Raw genomic sequence first — 20,450 nt, 5'->3', positions numbered from 1 at the left:
AGCAGGGTGTTCCCAGGAAACATGATAATTCAGAAAGAGAAAGATGTGATTAGGAGAGAAATTTCAAAATCAGAGAAAGTTCTTGCACATTGTTTATAATAATTAATTTCCTTCTAAAGATATGAATTAGAGAAATTTTGAAAATGAAGGAAAGGTTAAGTGGTTAGGATGGCAATTCCAAAAGTCTAACATATGGTAAGATGTCCCATATCCTCATCCTTTTTAAATAGACTTCCCATTATTTCCCTAATTCACAAAGCAAGATAGTCACCCACTTTCAGTTTGTCTCAAGCTTTGCCTTAAACTTTAACTACTACAAAGCTTAGCAATTAAAGGAAGAGAAAAATTCAGTAACCGTCCCCAAACTATTGTGTCGATGCCAATTTGATAAAAAGTGCGTAATATGTGCTTGCCACGTCATTAATTTGACGGAGCCGTCACGGAAATTGGACTGAGGCACCTCGTTGATATCAATATAAGACTTTGGGTATTACATTGGCGAGAATTATTCTACGCACCGACGGTGCAAGTGACCCGACAGTCATATTGAATCTGAGCCATTCATTTGATCTAGCCATCCATGTGACACTAACATCAATACTAACACCGTTAACGGAATTGAAACCCAAAAACAAACTGGTCAAACCATGGTAGAAACACATGAGATGAGTAAATATTTATCTAATTAAACCAGGGTAAACTCTGGAAGTACGAAGCTGGAAAAGTCGGGCATGGAGGTTCTCTGATTACGGGCCGCCGACGATGACGAAGAAGAGATTGAGGATGCTCCTAAAGCTCCTCGTGGCTAGGCCCTTGATTGTTCCGTCTCCGATTGCTTCATCTAAAGTTGCCCAAAAGGTGTTTGATGCCAGCGATCCAGACCCACCACCAACCGAAGAAGACGAGGTGATTATCAAGGCTGTGGTGGCCAACTGAATCAAATCTAGCGCTGTTAGGTATATAACCATTCCTGTTGGGATTGCTTGAACCTGATCATTATGCTTGACGGAAGAGATTTCTCAGTCCCTCTGGCTATGGCCACAACTGAAGGTTGATAGGTGCCCAGTTCCAACAGTGGCTGCAAAGCTTCAAGATAAGGAGGTCGAAGATGAACAGAAGAAAAAGCAAATCTGGGATTCTAGATTCTGGGTATAAATGCTCGTTCTTATATGAAGATGGAGGAAGGGTTAACACCAGCGATGGTTGGAACAGTGGCTAAGGCGCAAGGCTATCATCTATCCCATCTAGTTTCGAACCGTACCATTGTTTGGTTGTTTGTTTTTTTTTTTTTTTTTTTTCTTTCTAGTTGTCTTTTCCTTTCTTTAATAAGACTACAACATAAATATGTTTATTTATAAGTTGAAATAAAAATATTTTCATGGACATTATATTTATATGATTTTCAGCTTTTCACTGTTCGACCCACCTCAATTTTAGCTCTATAGTTATTTTTTTCTTTAACAAATTACATTAATATTCTACTTATTAAAAAAAATATAGCTGCATTACTTAGAGAAAGCTCGACCTCATTTTTTTTTCCTTAAAAAACTTACATTCCTTAAATAAAACTTTGGTTACAAGCATTATAGAACACAATTTTTTTTTTGGGTGAATTTTTTTATAGAACACAGTTAATCATGTGGATCGAAACCTAATCGAATATCAAAGAGGATAAATTTTTTAGCATAGCCATTTTACACCATAATGATCACATCCAACGGTCAGATTAGCAAATTTCTTTTTCTTCCACATTGTTGGTCTTGGAAGATATACATTTGTAGATAACCAATGAAAAAGTTTGACCACACAGTAGTAGCCATGTAGAGATTTGGTGCAATTTGATCATCAATTCAGGCTACAGCAATTCAATTCATCAACCCATCAATGAGACTTTGACAAAGAACAGAGCAAAAAGGACACACTTTCTTGAAAGCCCCCTTGCCTAAAGTCCTCTATGTACTGAGATTCTGCGAAGTGCAAATCACCAAAAACACAATATCAGCACAAATCAACTCATATTCATCAGCCCAAATCAGTACTTGATGAAAAGAATAAGACTTGCAAGAGTAGAACAGCTAAATCAAATAAAAAACCGAAACCATAGTGTACAATCGAAATTACGCAATAATTGAATTAAAGCCAGAGATTAAGTTCGAACAACTGAACCGTCCGTAACGACCAGTGAGATCAACCTTAGTGAACTCAGCTTCGGCATCGTCCGCTTCCTAGTCCAACGGCAAATCTTGAGGCATTGATTCTCGCAAAGCCTTTTGCTTTCGATCAAATCAGACTACGATCGGATTCAGATCGAATCCAAAACCCTCAAATTCAATTTGGGTGGGAACCAATTGTGATTTGTGAAGAGGACCGGTTAAAAATAGAAACGCAGCAGAGTCGGCGATGTGGTTTGGATTTCTGGGTTTTGAGAGAAAGCGAGGAAGACGGTCGAGATGCCCAGCGCCCAGACCACCTGCTGCCTCGGGTAAATTTGGCTTTTACTGCACTACAATTTTTTCGGTCTTCGTTTGACTATGGTTAGTGAACAAACGACCAACTAACGTTGGTATTCAACTGTTAGCACACGTGACTTGCACCCTGCTGGTGCAAGTGACCCGACGGTGCATGGAATCCTCTCCGTTACATTGGTATTTTTAAGAGTTTGGATATCAAATTGGCCTTGACACAATAATTTGGGGACGGTTGCTGTATTTTTCTTTTAAAGAAATTGGGCAATTTTTTCTCAATTTTTTGGGATCATTTGATTTTCTTGAGTTTCATAGTCTCATATTTAATATGCAATTTGCCAGCTTCTAGTTATCCAAAGCTGTCGCAGAAGAAAACACTTCTTTTTTCTTTTTTGACAAATAAGAAACACTTTTTTTATTCATCTAAAATAAAAAAAGAAAACATTCTGCCTTGAAATACAATATAACTGTCTCCCCTTCTTGTTTCTACTCTCAACTGCAGAAAGTTTCGTCTGCTCCATTTCCAGAGGAAGAGGAGGGGAGGGCATTCAGGTTCTGGTTTATCGTAGAATTACTCACTGTTCTTGAATATTGTGCAGAAAAGGCTGCCATTAAATCTTTTGTCCTCTTTGTTCCTGCACCCAAAATAAATTCAAAATCTTCTCTGTTCGTCTTCTTTGACTCTAAAAGTCCAACCAAGCCTCCCAAAATTCAAGCCCTCATTGTTGAAACTCAAAAAACTTCTAGTACTACATCTTCTCATCCTTTCCACATTCTTCACACCATTCCAGGAACTCTTCTTGATTCCAAATATTAATTACCTCCTTCAAAGTTTCTAATTTACTTCTTGATTCTTGATTTTATTGTAAGCTAGGCAGGTGGTTTGACCGTAGCGCTGAAAAATTTCTCGAAGAGGATGATGTGTTCGGAGACTAGTCCTCCTCGAATATCATTTTCTCATGATCTTGGCCAAGCAGATATGATACCCAGGAGGGATTCCTCGCTCCTGGACTTGAATGGTGATTTTGAGTTCAGCATTAGCAGAAGCTTCAGGCAAGATGAGCCTTCTTCAGCAGATGAGCTTTTCTCCCATGGAGTCATCAAACCTATGCAACCGAAAGACAGATCATCAGTTGAGGATGCACCAAAAGCCAGACACCTTTATTCTCTTCCTCCTCTTCAAGGTCATCAGAATCCAAAGAAAAAGACCACCAGCAAGGACAACAATGATAATTCACAGTTCGTGGATGTGAATAGTCCTGAAGAGGTGGACCAGCAAAACACGAAGCCTCAGTCCAAGTCCTTCTGGGGGTTCAAGAGAAGCAGCAGCCTTAATCAAGAGAACAGGAAGAGTCTACTTTGCTCATTACCAGAGTTTTTGAGAAGAAGCAATTCAACAGGGTCTGCCCCAAACCCAAAGAGGTCAACAATATACAAGGATGCTCATGCTCAACAGAAAAGGCAGTCCTCATCATCAGGTTTTATGTCAAAGTCATCATCAACATCCTCATCTTCATCTTCAAATCAATACCGAATGCTACCGAGGCCGCCATCAAAGAAGGGTCATGGAGGAGCATCAAACTACGGCAATGGCGTTGTGTTAAATGTACCATCACCTCACATTTCTAGAGGAACTGCAAAGCTCTTTTGTTTGACTTCTTTTCTATATCCTGAAGGAAAGGAGAAGAAGCAAAAGAAATGACTTTGGTTTTTTCACTTGCTCCATCTTTAACCAAATCATCTGAGTTTTCTGGGGTAAATGGTATTATTGTATAGAAAAGATTGGATATTTGCAACAGTTGCATTAACTAAGGAGACCCCAACAGCAACAGGTATCCTTTTTTTAAGGACTTGTCCCCATTGGTTTTGTTTAATCATAACTCTCAAGGTGGTTTTGGTTCATGTCTCTGAACTAGCTGTTCATCATTGTTTGTTTCTTCATGAGAAGACCATTTGCTTAGCTAGCTGACCTTTTCTTTTGCTTGTAATTATGAGTGAGTTGAGATTTTCTCAAGGATTGTGATTGAAGAAAAGGGGGGGAGTTGGTTAGTTTCATGTGGTGGGTTTGAAATTAAGCAAATCTAGAATGAAAAAGCCTTAAGCTTTAGATTTCTTGTCTGGATGAACTTTTAGCTGTTGAGCTTAATTTAATCACGGAGCCATGTGTGGGTTTGTCATGAAACTGGCTTTTTTTTTTTTTTTAATAATATTGAGGTGAAGCAAGCTTGGCTAGATGCTTTATCCCCTATAATGTGCCTGATACGCTTTTATGCTCCTATCAGTGCCAAAGATATGTACTCTGGTGGAGACTTGTGTCACTGATGAATGTGATGGTGATGATGATCAACAGTACCCTGATTTTAAATGTTACTGTGGAGTGAAGGGTAAAGACACAAGTACATAACCCAAAAATTTACTGTCCCCATTCCATCTGAATTTCTTGTTCCCAGGTCCAATTGACAGTTCGGTAGGCACTGGACAGATTTGATTCCTCCTCGAATTTATTTACTTTCTTCTCTATGAGCAATGAAACCTTCGCATTTGTGTGCATTTAGATGAGAGCTAGACATGGTCATTAGATCAGTTACTACTTGCCATACGCCTCACTCATTGAAGAACAACTCTCTCCGGAGTCCGGAGCACAATAGAACACCCCTTCATTTGGCGGCTTGGATAAGCATCTGACATATTGTTGCATATGGATTACCTCTATTTTCCTTCTTCTTTTTCTTTTACTGTAGAAAAATTAATGTCATGACTCATGACCTGGTTAAACACATGAAGTCCACTTTGAAAACATGATCATAGAGTCCCCCACGATCTCATTATAAATAATGGATCTCACAAACTTGATTCATACGCAAGTACAATACCATGTTGATGGGCAAGATTTTATGTCTCTGACGAGTGTGCAATTTCATTAGCGTGCTTGACTTTCTCCAAGCCAGTGACTACATAGGGCATTGTCGTGATGATAGACTGGTCAAGTCTTTCAGGAACATTTCCAGCTCAATTTTTTTGGTGAATGAAAGCATTAAGCAAATCGAAAGCAAACCCACCTTTGAAGAGAACATGGAATTGACAGCATAACAATTTTTCAAGGCAAGGTAATCAAAATTAAACAAAAGCGGAAAGAGGGGAAGCTAATATTTATAGATGTCTGTAAAAAGTTCGACTAGCAATTTTCTGTACAGAGGGCATTTGAATATGCTATACCCTGTCACTTCCCCTGTCTAAATGCTTGTAAATGAATCTTGACACCAAGGCAAGATGATATTTACCAGGATTCTACAAAATTGATGTATAAGGGGCTACAAGGGCTCATCAGCTTTTGAAAAAGAAGTAGGGAAAAACCAATTTTCTGGTTGTTGGAAAATTGAATTGCCTATACAAGTATCTACAAACTAATATGTATACATCTGTCAAAGAAAGTAAACCTGTTTGTTAGTTTGACATAGGACAGTCGGTATTTGTTGCCTCACCCTTGATCACCCGGGTATTGTATGATCCACAGTTACCGCACTTGTGATACAGCCAGTGAAAGCGTGAGGTACCCTTTCGATCACAATCATTACAAAGGATGTCCTAAATTGGAAAAGTACATTATTGTTATGATATATTGATAATTATAACATTGCTATATTTTGGACAAATTGATGGTTATGCACATATTAGGAACTAAAGCATGCTATGTCTAGGGAAATGACAAATAAACTATATCAAGATTACAGCATCCTCCATTCGCATAGAAATTAGGCAACCAAGGTTTTACGTAAAACTGATATGGCAATGCATTAACCATTATAATAGAATATATAAGCATGGTACCTGCCGACGGTTCTGGTATTCCTCTGGAAGCTGCTCAGCAGCCAACAAGGCATCAAGCATGCCAAAGTAAACCTAAGAGGGTATAACGATTCAGAAAGATTCAACTAGGTACAGAAAATAAGGTGCAAAAAAAGAAAGTAAGGGATATCCTCTTACCGCCATATCTCCCAGAGACTTGCTACAAATTGGGCAAGTATAGTGACTGCAAGTGTAGGCCTAACGAAAAAAGAGATGGGAGTTCAGACTTACTCTCTTCCAGAAAAAGTTTTCAGGAGAAAGATTACGTAAAAAAAAAATTGTTTAAAAAGTTCAAGAAGAGACCTGAAAGCAAGCTGAATGCATGTAATGGCCACATGGCAAAGCCCTAACTGTTGCACTGGATGTGAACAAGAAATCACAGCAGATAGGGCAATTTGTTTCTAAACTTTTCTCCAGGCATTTGTGATTCACCAACTTTATCCCCAGGCAACAATTGCATGTCATGCAATGAAAAAAGTCGATGCCAAGACCCTTCCCAAGGCGGCATAAATTGCAAAACGGGCAATGGTATACAGTCCTGGAAGACAAATGCCATAAGTCAAAAGTTGTCTATAGGCATCAGTAGACGTGTGCTTAGTTAGCAACTTACAATGTGAAAGTTAAAACCCCGTTGAATATTAGGCAAACATATTGCTAACAATGGGGGCAATTTATGTGAATGTCAAAAGAAGCTTGATCTACCTATCTATACAATCTATCCCATCTCATGTCAAAAACCATCATTTACTATTTTGCAACATCTTTGGTACTATCAAATGACAAATATGCCTTCGTTCTATCAAGTCAGCTTCTGACATGGCATTAGAAAGCTTAAACAGATTGGTAGGCATATGACCTAAATAAATATTCCCCATTTACCAGGGAAACAGGAAGTAGGAAGTACGGTCACCCATTTCCATCATTGGATAATGTAAATTAAGACATGAAAAATAAAGGGAAAGACATTCCTCAGAATCATTTGATCTCCGAAACTCAATAGTAAGAGGCTATTACAAAATGTGAGTCCTACTAACATGGATCGAATTAACAAAATCAAAAATTTTCATCATTCTAGATAACATTAGAGGTTCAGTAAATTGTAGTGAATAAGAATTTAAACCAACAGAATATGCTTCAACAATTTCAAGCTTCAAGTTTTTCAAGAGTTTTTTTTGTAGCAAATAACTGAGTTTAAATCCACTCTCTCCTTTTAGAGGGAAGGGGCGGCACTTGGGTAATTTATGGAGTTCAAGTCAAACATGGATAATGGAGAATGTGAAAAAAGAAAACTAGCATATACCTTTCATCAAAAAAAAAAAATCAATAAAAAAAAAACACTAATTATTGGCATTAATAATTGTTACATAATATTGAAAAATAAGAAGTTTATGTACCTTTCATCATCGAAAAATTTGCAGATATTGCAATAATACTTTGCCATAGATAGTTCATTGCATGAAGGTGTAGTACATATGGGCCCAACTGGCTGAATGTATAGGCAGCGCATGCACATCATTTCCGATGTTGCTTTCCTTTAAAAAAAAAAAAAAAAAAAATCATCAGAGATCTTAACAGCAAGAAAAGAAAGGGAAACACTAAGAACATCAGATGCATGATAACCCAACTTGAAATGCAAGTGTCAATAGTGGAAAATTACCTATCCATTGAATGGTCGCTCACATTGTCATGGCAAAATCTACATGCAAATAACTTGCCACAACAAGCAGCTCGGAGTTTACAGTTTCTTTTGTAGTGTTCACACCCAAATACTTTTTTCTCCACATCACGGTATGAAGGTGAGCGTCCAAATACATCTTCACCATTAGAAGACTCTCCACCTGTTGCTTGAGGTAACTTCTGCTGAGTAGCTATCCAGCGGCTAAAAAAAAAACAGTACTCATTAACAATTTAGCAAATGGTTACGAATAGTTAGGTATTTTTAAATGTCATGATCTCGTTATATATGTCATAATGAAAGATAAAGTAGTGATCTAAAGGTTCAAGCTACTTTTAGATATTAACCTAGTCATAAGATTTTGCACAAGATATGCCTTTCTCCTTGGATCAAGAGTCGCATCACGATAAACCTTTCTGATCTCTGACTCTAGTTCATTTTGATTCATACGGAATATGTCCTTCCAACCAGGCTTGAACATCTGGTCCGTCTGGTCCAAGCTTTCTTGAAATTCAACACCTGGAAGAAAATTCAGTAAAATGAACCACTGTTGCAATAAACAAATTTTGTCATAATACCAAACAATTATTTGATTGCCATATTTGGACTTGCACAACTCAAGAGAAGAAACCTTAATTTGACACCAAAAAAAAAAAAAAAAAAAGATAAAAGAAACAGAGATGCTACAAGACTACAACCAATGAATTAAAAATAGTGCCAAGAACAACTAGAGGTTGGGCTCAAGGTAATCACTGGGGTGCGGTAGATGTAATCCTTTGGGTTCCCAAAATCAAGTTGGTGCAAATCTGAAAGACCCTTTCCCCGATAAACAGAACGAAGGCAAGCCACAGACCTCATTAAACCAGGTGAATTGACTGGCTTAGACTGTGCTTATTATTCAATATTACAAAAAGATTTGGATATTCATAATACCGACCTTTTTGAGAAATGTTACTTTCCCTTGTCTCTGTTCGTGAAGTTGATTCTGAAGATCCTTTCATGCATTCATTAAGCCACTCATTAAACATAGTATTTTTAGTTGCTTGCTTCCATGTGTCCATCAATTTATTCTGTTCATCCTGGGTAAGTGCAGAAGTTACCCAAGGTAACATTGATTGGAGCACCTCAGCACCCGTGGTCCCAATAATCCGGCCGACTATTTTGTCTTGCTCCTCAACAGTGAAGTGTTTGCCAAATAATGGCCACAACTCAAGTTCTTCCCTGAAAATGTGATGATCTAGTGTCACTTTTATAGACTTGCACATCCCTTGAAGCTTTGTAGCCAGCTCATTGTAATTTCTAGTATAGTTCACACCATTTGCGGCAGAAAAACTCATGCTACTTCCTGCTAAATCCTCATCCATATGAGTCTTTTCCATGATTTCATGAAGGTGAGAAAGTTCAGAAAGAACATGAGAGATGTCTTTGAATAATTTTTCCTCCTGTTTATGGTCCAGTGTGTATGAATGGCTCACATTATGAAGTGCCTCTTTGGATTCCAATGCAGGAAACACTATATCATCCTCAGCATTACTGTGTGCTCTGTATAAGCCCCATAGCAAACGGAATCTTCCTATAAACTGCCGAAGTGTGGCTTCATCACCATTACCAAGCTTTCCAGATTCAATATCCAAATACTCCAAGTCTTTGCGAATGGCTTTATGAAACTTAAAAATAGTATCAATAGGTCGTTCTCCACAACCAATATCAAAGGAAGAATTATCTGTTTCCCAGGCAAAAAGACTGGAATTAAGAGATGGGGCAGAAGAGCTGAAAGACAAGGACCGCAAAGACTTGGCCACAAATTGAGAACTTGATCCAAGATTAGTGTTGTTTACTCCTAAACCCGGGACACGGCAAGATTGATCGGTACAACATTGATCAGGGGTATCACTGTTTTTGCGCGGCACTGAAACATTTCGTTTGACCAGCCTTTTCACATTATTTACTTGAGCTGATACCAGTCTCTCTCTAGCAGACAATCCAGAAGCACAAGCACATGCGGGTCGAACAAAATCTTCTTCAATATCAGTAAAACTTTTAACAGGACAGCAACCAAGTTCACTTGAAGACAAGCATGAACCCTGATTACGAGCCTTGCATGCCCATCCAGAAAAAAGTGTTACCAGAGCTGAATCAGGGACTGGAGCTGAATCATCAAACTACTTGTTGTCAGAACAGATACTGGTAAATTTTGTTGATTAATAGTTTTCTACTAAAAGGTAAACATACAAACGATAATCACAGAACCTGCTAACTGCATGTTTTTGAGAATATTCTTCATTTCATCTTCAGTCAACAATCTGACTAGCCATGGAAAAACACGCTCGATCAATTTCAAGGGCATCATGCATAAACTCTGATACAATAATTCCCGCTGTCTTTTGAAGCTGAAGTGCTTTCGAGCAAGTGGAAGAACCTATGACATGCAAGGAATGGAGCAGGAGCTTTCAGGAACAAGATAGGATTTATTTATTTATTTATTTTTATTTTTTTGAGAAGAAGGAACTAGATAGGAAGTTGGTTACACAGTTTCTAGTAATCTAAGACTCGTAGAGTTTGAGGCCCATAGAGTTTCTGAATTGGTTTCATTTAAGGCAGAGGATATGAGGTAATGTACCAACTCCTAGACATCTTGTATGACCAGTTGACAACTCTCCTCATAAAAGAAATTAGAAGAAAATAACAGATAAATAGATAAACAAACAAATGAATAATAGATTTAAGGATTAACATCAATTTCAATTTGGGGTCTAATTGAATTCTCAATAGTCAATAGGCTAGTAGAGCTGCCACTAAGTCTGACTTTCATGTTTCTTGACATTAGTAACACGCTAGTTTCTTATCAAGTTTTCTCCCTGTTTCACCCAATACCATCAAGTCTCAAGGGCCTTCCCAAAAGCGCCTAAAGTAAGACCTCTTGCTGTCCTACATCATTACTAACCAATAATCTAAGAAAAGTATTACATTTTTTTATACCAGATACTGAAAGTTCCTAAAGAATTATTGCAGCAATAAGGAAATTATACCTGCACTTCTTCATTGCTGAAGTGCTTCTGTATAGTTTCTATTATTTGATCAGCGTGCGAGCACAGCTCGGCATAAAAATCAGCTGAAGTAGAGATAGCTCCTGCACTTTGAATGTTTTCAATCAGACACCTGAACTCATTGAACTGACTTTCTTCTTCAGCATGCTCTTGGAAAAAGGATATCTTTCCATCTACTGCAGGAAATATGACCTTGTCCTCGGCAATACTGAAATAAGCAAATAAGTAACGTTCATATGAAAAATGAAGGAAATAAGAAATTCAGTACTCTACCATAACTCGTGTTAACAGTTCTCCCACACCAAAGTAATATAGAAAAGTACACCTATATGTTATTAAATCCAGAATGATCACCAAAAAGAAACTCTACAAAAATATGAAACAAAAATAGAAAGCAATTCATGGGGATCATAGTGTAATTTCTACAATTAAAAGATAATAAAGTAAGTGATCCATACAAGGTCATGTTTGGCAACTGGAAAAAACTTGGAATTCACATTATCAAAAAGAATTAAACTCTATAACATATTAACATACAGATAAATCAACTTTCACTGCTCACACATCTTCCAATAAAGAAGAAAAAAAGAAATAACATAAAGCAGATGCTAAATGGTAAGTCACAGAAAAAAAAAAAATTAGCATTCCATAGAAACATAGTAGATATGAATGGATACCTGTGGAAAATGCAAACTTCAGCAACAAATTGCAACCTCTCATTGAAAGCTGATAGATTAGTAAAATCTCCAGACAGTTGTATCTTCCTAGCCTCCTCGGCTATCTCATTTAACTCCTTTTTAATGGCATTATGCCAAAGCAGTATTTCATTAATTGGATGGCCCCCAGTGGTATCAGAAACATCAGTACTTGACTCTAAACACTTCCTTTTCCCAGTCCTACACTCACATGGACAATTTATCTTCTCTATATGTAGACTTGATGTGCTAGCACCAGATTCCACACAACATTGGAACTGAGGAGAATCATGACAACTTTTAACCACGTTATTGCTCCTTCTACCTTCCATCCAGGTGAAAATGACCTTAAATAAGAAAGAGTTTTCAGTTATTCACTTGAAAAAGCAGTAATAAAAAGTACTCGATCCATTGATTAAATCTGAAATATTACTTGTTGAAGAAGCTTTTCCTCTGGAACAATCTTGCTTAAGCATTTCCGCAAATCCTGATATTCATCAGGTGAAACTGATGATGAAAGCCACGGAAGAAACTCGGCCATCATATTCACAGGAATACTGCATAGAAACTGCCAGACTAGAGATGCCTGCTCCTCAACTGAAAACTTCTCAATCAGCAAGGGTAAGACCTGGCCAAAACAACAAATTTTCGGTTATGAGTTGATTGTTTAATTCGGCATATGAATACAATATGAAAGATCTCCCAAGAGATGCTTTAGATGTAAATACAATACCAATCACGACTTTTGTATAAATTTCCATCTTTGATTTTTCAAATTATAAAATGCAATTGCAACATATTGCCCAACTGGTAGAATGAATAACTAAATACGGATGCAGAGACAGGAAAATGAAACAGCACCTGTTCCTCCTCCTTTGCCATGTGTTGGCTAACTGATGTTTGTAAGGCTCCTGTACAAGATGCTAACTCCCTTGTGAAACTTTCATCACTTTGTGCATTAGAACTTAGCAGCTCAAATAGATGATCAAAAAGATTGGTTTCGCCCTTGTGTTCAAGCGAGTATGTTTGTGCTACATTCTTCACACGTATATCAAGCGCTGGAAAGATTACCTGCAATTCCAAGGATAATGTTGTCACAACTCAAGACACGACAAAGAAAAATCATGATAAGCAAACTTCAATTGCAAAATAAGCTCATTGTGCCCGCGAAAGCTAAACTTCATACTAAGACCGACAAAAAACAGGTTTTTTTTCCTGGCTTTTATTTACTTACTTTATGTTTCGCGGCACTAAACATGTTCAAAAAATCATAAATAGTAAGAGAAAATCCCAAAGAAAACAAAACCGCCACATTAAAAATGATACTCATATTAGTCATATGGCATCACATTTCCCAGCTGATACATAACTTAAACACGAAGAAATTTTTGAAAGTGCAAGCACTAAATTTGAACTCCAATCTTGATGAGAAACACAATAACATCCAGGCTCACAAATGTTACAGAGCCACATTTACAATCTTTACCGATACGCAATTACAGCAAAAATCTTCACTAACATTCAAGATTAAGCAACCGAAAACATACGATTGTATAGCAGCACCAGATTCTTCTAATCAAGAAACCAAAACTAATTCCAGAACAATTTCATTTCCATGAACAAATTCCAAAGCCTCAACAGAAATTCGAAATCTCTACGAAAAATGAAAAAGAAAGAAGAAAAGAATTAGGACCTCGTCTTCGGCATTGGAGTGGTGCTTGTAAATCGATCTCAAGAAATGGTACCGCTCCAGCAAGGGCCTGATATCCGTCTGCTTTCCGGTGGCGAAAGCCATGGCCAATCGGTGAAGCGCATCGAGCTCCTTCCGAATTGCCTTGTGAAAGAACAAGAATATCAGAATCGGCGACCTCTCCTCCTCCTCCTCCGACGAGCTCGTCAAGCGCCCCTTACTCGTAGAATCGACTTTGTTGACGGAGCTTGACAGCACCGCCAGCCCTCCGCCTCCGTCCACCGTTAACGGCGTCGCCATCTAGGAAAACTTTCTCTCTCTATATTCAAACTTTCTCTCTCTTCTCCCTCCTCGCTCGCTTTAAATCTTTAAATGTTTGTTGAATTTTGTATTATATATATTTTTTCGGTTTTCGTCTGCTATATAAAGCTCGGGATTGTTCAACGGAGACGAACAAGGTTTATAGTGATGAGGTTGATAAAGAAGACGGGAGATTTATATAGTCGGTTTCCTGCCACGTGGCCTGTTGTTCCACGTGGATGCTGACTTCAATAACGGCCAGTCACTTGCAAAACATGTGACATCAATAACTCGAAAGTTTTAAAGAAAACCAATCAATTTAGAAGAGTAGATATGGGTCATGTCGCTCATACGTATCGTGTTAATGTAGTATCTTTTCGGAATAGCTTTCAAGTCTCTTCAATGTTTAGAAAATGAAATCAGACAGGAGACAGGAGGTGTGAAAAATTTAGAGTATCCGTAAAATACAATAATTGATAGAGTTGAAAATGTTAATTTTTATATTTGTCGAGGTGGAAGTTTGTAAGTAATAACCATATCGAGCCAACCAATCCGCACATAGCTGTTAAGAATAACTACTTGTTTATATTGGATTTTTTTCCCGCAAGTTTTTTTCATGTATACTATTGGATCAACTTTTTTTTATCAACACGTAATCCTAACTTTCTTGAATATGATGAGTTATACATGGTTTAATTTTTAATTCAAAAAAAAATCTTACTGAGTTTGTTAAACTCATTTTATTACTCATAAATTTAAAGAAGTTAGTATATTTGTGTGTTCCACCTACTTTTTACAATCTAAAAATCTAGTAAAGCAATGAACAATTACTAACACATACTTAAATATTAGTTCAAGATTATTCTTCTTTTTCATCATAAGTTCATAACTATTTGGTTGGTGCTAAAGTTGGTGGCTCATCAACTCTTTGCTATTGAAAACTAATAAAGCATTGCCATTAGATTCTTGTGCATAAAATAAGCTTGCCAACATCATACTTGCCTATGCTTGGTCGTTTGGTCTGATACGCCCACCGATTTTATTAAATTTTTTATGGGTGGTTTTAGTTGGACCTCCAGATTTGTTATTTGGACCTCCCATACTTAGTACACCTCTAATTTACTTTTTAGAATACCTAAAAGGCTAAGTAGATCTTCTTATTTTTACCAAAACACCCTTGAATATAAGATACAACAATATGTTACTCCACTTTTTATCTCTATCTTCAACATGAGAAAAAGAATAAATCAAAATCACATGATATTGCTCTCTTATGAGTAGGTCTCTCCTCCACCAAAATTAATCAGAGGTTCTCGATCTTGATATGTTGCTGGAATCCTTTTGAATTTGCTAAAAGAAGGAATTTCAAGGGCTTTGGGTTGGAAGATCGAGTAAATAAAAAATCAATTTAATTGAATGTTATATTTAGGGAGGTAATTTAAGAAGAGTATTTTTTTTTTTCTTTTCAGTTTTCTCTCTTTGTCCTTATTTGTCTTTTCATATGACTTGACAAAGTATATTAATAATTGAAAAAAGTTGGAGGTCCAAATATCAAATTTGAAGGTCCAACTAGAATCACCCATTTTTTTAATTTTTTTTTTTTTTTTTGAAGTAAAGGTTCATTGCATTAGATGACCAGCCAACAAGCCAGAGTCTAACATATACTTAAAAGACAAAAAAAATGGCCGATTTTTTATTATCAAAGCTTGAAAGAAAAAAAAAGAGTTGAAGGAGTTAATCTCATGCTATCAATTATTCTCTAGAGTCGTTGAAAAAACAAAATTTGCAACTAATATGTATATAGTCTTGTTATGCATGCACGCTGAATCATATTTATTATTTTCGACACTATCTATGAATTTGTTTTTAATTTGTGATGTTAAAAATTAGAATGAGTCATTTTCGAAATGGTTGGGGGAATTAGATAAGAAAGGGAATGAGATGATGACCTTAATTAAGGTTAAGGGCACACAATGTGCGCGTGCTGATTGTGCCATGGTTGAGTAGACACGTGCCAGCTCATGCCCTCATTAAGACACCTCATTTTTGTCTTTGGAACACCACATTCTTGGCAATTCTCTCCCCATGTTTTAAGAATTGACATTATTCTTGGACCCAAATGAATATTGTTCTATACTCATTCATAGTTCTTTGCTATTTTCCTCAGTATATACAGGACCACACTCCCCCAACAAAAGAATATTCTCCATATTTTTTTTGTTTTAAATTGGAAATTTCATATTCCCAGTGCCAGCTGAATATTTTTCCTTTATTTGCTTCAAGAACATAATACATACATGCTATATATATGCCCTTAGCCCCTTAGTGTTTTTTTTTTGCCATTTTAAGGGATCACTCACTAGATCCACTTTTTTTTTTTTTTAATCATATTTCGGCATTTCAACCGTTAGTTTTTAGGTCCTAATGTATAGATCATTTCTGCAAACTTTCAACCTAATTGATGATCGTTAAGGTATCGAACTAGATTGAATCAAGATTGAATCAATGGACGAACCGAATCTGTCCAATCTGAACTGTTCGTGTTCATAATTGTAAATCGCAGGTATGAATGTCTTAATGATTATCAATTTGGCTGAAAATTTGCAGAGATGATCTACTTATATATACCTAAAACTGAACTGTTGAGATGTGAATATGTGATCGAAAAGTGGGTCTAATGAAAGATCCCTTAAAATGGCCAAAAAAATGAATCCCTCACTATATATATAGGGCACTTCCACTAAGGGATACTTTTTTTTTGTTTTTCTAGGGATAGGGCATTAGACCAACTTTTCGATCACATTTCGGCATCTCAACCGTTTAGCTTTTAGGTCCTAATGTATAGATCATTTCTGCAAATTTTCAGCGAAATCGGTGATCGTTAAGGTATAAAACTAGATTAAATCGACGGACGAACCAAATCTGTCAAACTTGAACCGTTTATACTTATAATCTTAAATCGCCATTTTTGAATGCCTTAACGATAATCAATTTGGCTGCAAATTTGCAGAAGTGATCTACACATTAGGACCTAAAAACTGAACGGTTAAGATGCAAAAATATGATAGGAAAGTTGGTCTGATTCCCTATCCCTAGAAAAGACAAAAAAAAAAGGATCCCTTAGTGGAAGAGCCCTATATATATATATATATATATATATATATATATATATATATATATATATATATATTATTTTGGTCTAGTGAGAATAAGAGGTAGGGCTGGGACTTTCGGACCGAAAACTAGAAGAACCGAACCGAAATGGCCTGTTCGGTGCGGTTCCTGGCTGTCTACATTTGGTTTATTTTCATAACCGAACCGTTTAGTAAGGTCTCGGTTCGGTTTCGGTTCTTAGTTTCGAAAGAGGGTCAAACCCGATGGAACCGATACCCGTAGTCAAACACACGTGCTGCCAGTCCTAGGTATATAACATAAACAGCAGAGAATTCCCTCTTTTCGATCAAAACCCTTACTTCTTATCTGTTCTTCCCCAAATCACCAAAAACCCTAACCCCAAACCCTCGAATCATAACGCAATCTGTTCCCACACCCTCAAATCATATTTCAATCACCCGATCTTGATTCCCAAATCCTCTTATCAAGTATAAACACAAATCATTCAAACCATTGAAACAGAAATCATCGAAGAATGGAAATTTTGAAGCCATGTCCGAAACAACTGCTAGCTCCATTGACCCATCCGCTTCCAATTCTGAACCATCCGCTTGCAATGAAATTGTGGTTGCAAGCAACAACCCTGAATCATCTCAACAAGCATGCCATTGATTATCTTAGGAAGAAAATGTGCAATTGGGACATAAAACCGATATGTGGAGGTAAGTTTATGCATGTGAGATGTTTGACTCACATTGTAAACCTCATTGTGAGGTCTGGACTGAATATGATGGAAAGGTCTGTGGCTAGCATAAGGAATGTTGTGAGATATGTTAGAAGTTCGGGTGCAAGGTTAGATGAATTTAAAATCTAGAGAAGGAGAAAGTTGAATGCAATAAGATTTGCATCTTAGATGTTCCAACAAGGTGGAATTCCACCTTTCTTATGTTGGACACAGCTTTGGAGTTGAAAAAAGGATTTAATAGATTGGCTGATGAGGATTATTCAAGGTACAAAAGCTACTTTGATGAAGAGGAGGAAGTTGAGGAGGATGATGAAACTGAAAATCAGAGTAAGAAGAAAGTGCCTGTGAAAAGGGTAGGGCCACCAAGTGATGCGGATTGGGACAATGCAGTAGTTTTTGTGAAGTTTTTGAAAGTCTTCTACGATGTGACCCTTAATGTTAGTGCTTCACTTACCCCAACTGCACACAAGGCATTCCATGACATTGTTACTATTGAAGCAGAGCTTGAAGATCTCAGTTCTATTGGGGTAGGGCCTGATTCAAATGAAGCAGACAAAGTCTTGTACAACATGGCAGTCAAGATGAAGGCCAAGTATTCCAAGTATTTTGGGAACTTAGATGACATGAACCAACTCTTCCTAGTGGCATTGGTCTTAGATCCTAGGAATAAATTGAGAAACATTAGTTGGTTGTGTGAAACAATGTTGAATTTGTGTGATTGGGAGATCAAGAAGAGATGTGATGAAGTGAAGCAGCTTGTGGTAGACTTGTGTGACTTGTATGGGCAGTCTAATGGTCCATACAGTGGACAGACCAATACTAAAGGTAAAGGTCCAAGTGGTAGACAGCAACTAGTAAGACTAAAACCAGATCAAGGATTCCTGGTGGCAAGAAGACTGGAATAGGCAGCTTGAACAGAATAATGAAGTTGTGGTGGGACATGAAGTTGATAGATATTTGCTGGACCCTATAGAAAAACCTGCAGAACAGATGATTGGAAGATTTTAGATTGGTGGAAGCTAAATGGAGGTAAATATCCCAACTTGCAATCATTGGCCAGAGATATATCAGCCATACAAGTGTCTACGGTTACAAGTGAGTCAAGTTTCAGCACTGGAAGAAGGGTAATAGATATGGAAGCTCTTTAAACCCAAAAACAGTTGAAAAGCTTATATGTCTTCAAAATTGGTTGAGGTTTGATGCCATTATGGGGTTGGAGTACATTCCAACTATAGAGGAAATGGAGTCATATGAACAGATTGAAGCAGGTATGTGTTTTTGATGTTTTTAGTTTACTGTTTTTAAATCTTGTACAAGAAATTAGTTTGAAATCTATTTGTGATTTACTGTTTTGAGTTTTGACATTGTGCAGACCATGAAAAAGAGGATAGAGAGAAAGGTGAGAAGGCCAAGAATAGTGTTGGTGCTGCATCTGCATCTACACCAAGTGCCAGAGCAACCAAGCGTTCTAAGGCTTCAGCTTCAGCCCCTACAACCAAGAAGAAAAAGCAAAAAAAATGATCCAATTCACTCAACAATCAAGGCTGCATAAAGGTCTGAACATTTTTGCTTCAATTCCCTCCTCAAATTTTTTTTATGCGGATTTCTATTAGTTTAGTTGTATAGTCCACTAGATGATCTATATGTAATTTTCTGTGCATATTTAGTTTTGAACTAGTGATGGAAGCCTCGTTGCATTGATCATTGAATAAGACTGTAAGAGGAACCCATGCTGGAAAATGGGGATGTGTTTGCAGTTGTGCACTTTGATGAAATGTTGATGAACTATTTCAATTTTACGTTATTTGTTTCAATTTGAGACTTTGAATTGCTCAGTTTCTCTATTTTAGTTTGCTGCAAATTGTTGCAGCTAGGCCTCATCATGGGCTGGGCTAGGGCCAGCCCTACCCTAAATTTTAGGCCGTAGGGTAGGGCCGGGCTGGGCTTTGACCAAGTTAACGAAACTTAGGGCCGGGTTGGGCCTGGCCGAAGCTTCAATATGTAAGCCATTACCCGCCCTTAAGGCCCATTCCGCAAGGGCCGGGCTTTACTTAAAATGAACTCAAACTGGAAAAATAAAATTCTTCAATAAATGCAATTAAATAGAAGTCCCTTAAAACTTAAGAAAGTAGTATAAATACTATGAAGTCTAATGATATCAATTACATCAAGGGAAACTGAAACTTTCAATCACTTCTGGAGAAGAACAGAGATACGAAGAGCAGTCTGATACTTTGATGATATCAATTACTTCTTCAAAAACAAAAAAAAATGCAAAATAAAATTTTTTTTTTTTTTTTTAATAATGGGGTTTGGAACCCAGTCAAGCTGGGAGGCTCATCCCCACAAAATAAATCATTCTTGTGGACTTGAAGATTCCTGCAATTATGTCAATGAACTTCCACCATGCTCTATTGTACTCAGAATTTCCTGCAATTATGAATAAAGATTTCTAATTGATCAGTACTCATTCAATTAGACTGAACACACCTAGACAACAATTCCTTCACATTTGTATACAAAATTGGTTTCTTAATCACTTTCTAACTGTATTACTCTCAACGAGTGATCAGTCTCTGACAAAATCCAAACAAAACAACGTTCATTCACAACATTTATTCGCCCGAATATATTTACAAAACACTCAAATGCATAACAATATTTCAGGTTTCAGAGCTTCTTCCTACTTACTTATCCTATTATCAATGGGCTCTCCGATAACATTCATAAAGATTCCTACCCAGTACCCACTGTTCCACTCCATACCTTGAATCATAACAAGGTAAAGACACAAGGATATGAATATGAATCATCCAAACAGAGTTCATGGTTTTGATTGCCTAGACATTTTAATCCAAGGCATTGGATAGCAT

At 37.1% G+C, this 20,450-nt stretch overlaps 2 protein-coding genes across 2 annotated transcripts; one reads left to right on the top strand and one right to left on the bottom strand.

The window, feature by feature from the left end:
• The first annotated feature begins 2,900 nt into the window (after positions 1 to 2,900).
• LOC133707492 (uncharacterized) lies at positions 2,901 to 4,425 on the top strand. The gene has a single exon (XM_062133067.1). It carries the CDS (start codon positions 3,382 to 3,384, stop codon positions 4,165 to 4,167), a length of 786 nt encoding a protein of 261 aa, XP_061989051.1. The 5' UTR covers positions 2,901 to 3,381; the 3' UTR covers positions 4,168 to 4,425.
• A 1,174-nt stretch (positions 4,426 to 5,599) lies between these two features.
• Positions 5,600 to 13,882, bottom strand: LOC133707491 (zinc finger protein BRUTUS). Its single transcript, XM_062133066.1, has 14 exons — positions 13,422 to 13,882; positions 12,590 to 12,799; positions 12,162 to 12,356; positions 11,711 to 12,075; positions 11,016 to 11,241; positions 10,237 to 10,405; positions 8,924 to 10,135; positions 8,334 to 8,505; positions 7,969 to 8,190; positions 7,706 to 7,843; positions 6,615 to 6,849; positions 6,450 to 6,509; positions 6,294 to 6,365; positions 5,600 to 6,050 (listed from the first exon to the last, which is right to left on the bottom strand). Exons 1-14 carry the CDS (start codon positions 13,716 to 13,718, stop codon positions 5,910 to 5,912), a joined length of 3,714 nt encoding a protein of 1,237 aa, XP_061989050.1. The 5' UTR covers positions 13,719 to 13,882; the 3' UTR covers positions 5,600 to 5,909.
• Positions 13,883 to 20,450: the final 6,568 nt, after the last annotated feature.

Source organism: Rosa rugosa, chromosome 4, assembly GCF_958449725.1.
Source record: "Rosa rugosa chromosome 4, drRosRugo1.1, whole genome shotgun sequence".
Classification (NCBI taxonomy): Eukaryota; Viridiplantae; Streptophyta; class Magnoliopsida; order Rosales; family Rosaceae; genus Rosa; species Rosa rugosa.
This window is presented reverse-complemented; position numbering and strand designations above follow the sequence as displayed.

Bases quoted from the DNA above. Each gene is read 5' to 3' on its own strand.
- LOC133707492 (XM_062133067.1), top strand. From the start codon at position 3,382: ATGATGTGTTCGGAGACTAGTCCTCCTCGAATATCATTTTCTCATGAT.
- LOC133707491 (XM_062133066.1), bottom strand. From the start codon at position 13,718: ATGGCGACGCCGTTAACGGTGGACGGAGGCGGAGGGCTGGCGGTGCTG. The intron at 12,357-12,589 runs GTGCTGTTTCAT...TGTTTTGGCCAG, and splicing joins TGGCAAAGGAGGAGGAACAG to GTCTTACCCTTGCTGATTGA. The intron at 12,076-12,161 runs GTAATATTTCAG...TTCTTATTTAAG, and splicing joins AGGAAAAGCTTCTTCAACAA to GTCATTTTCACCTGGATGGA.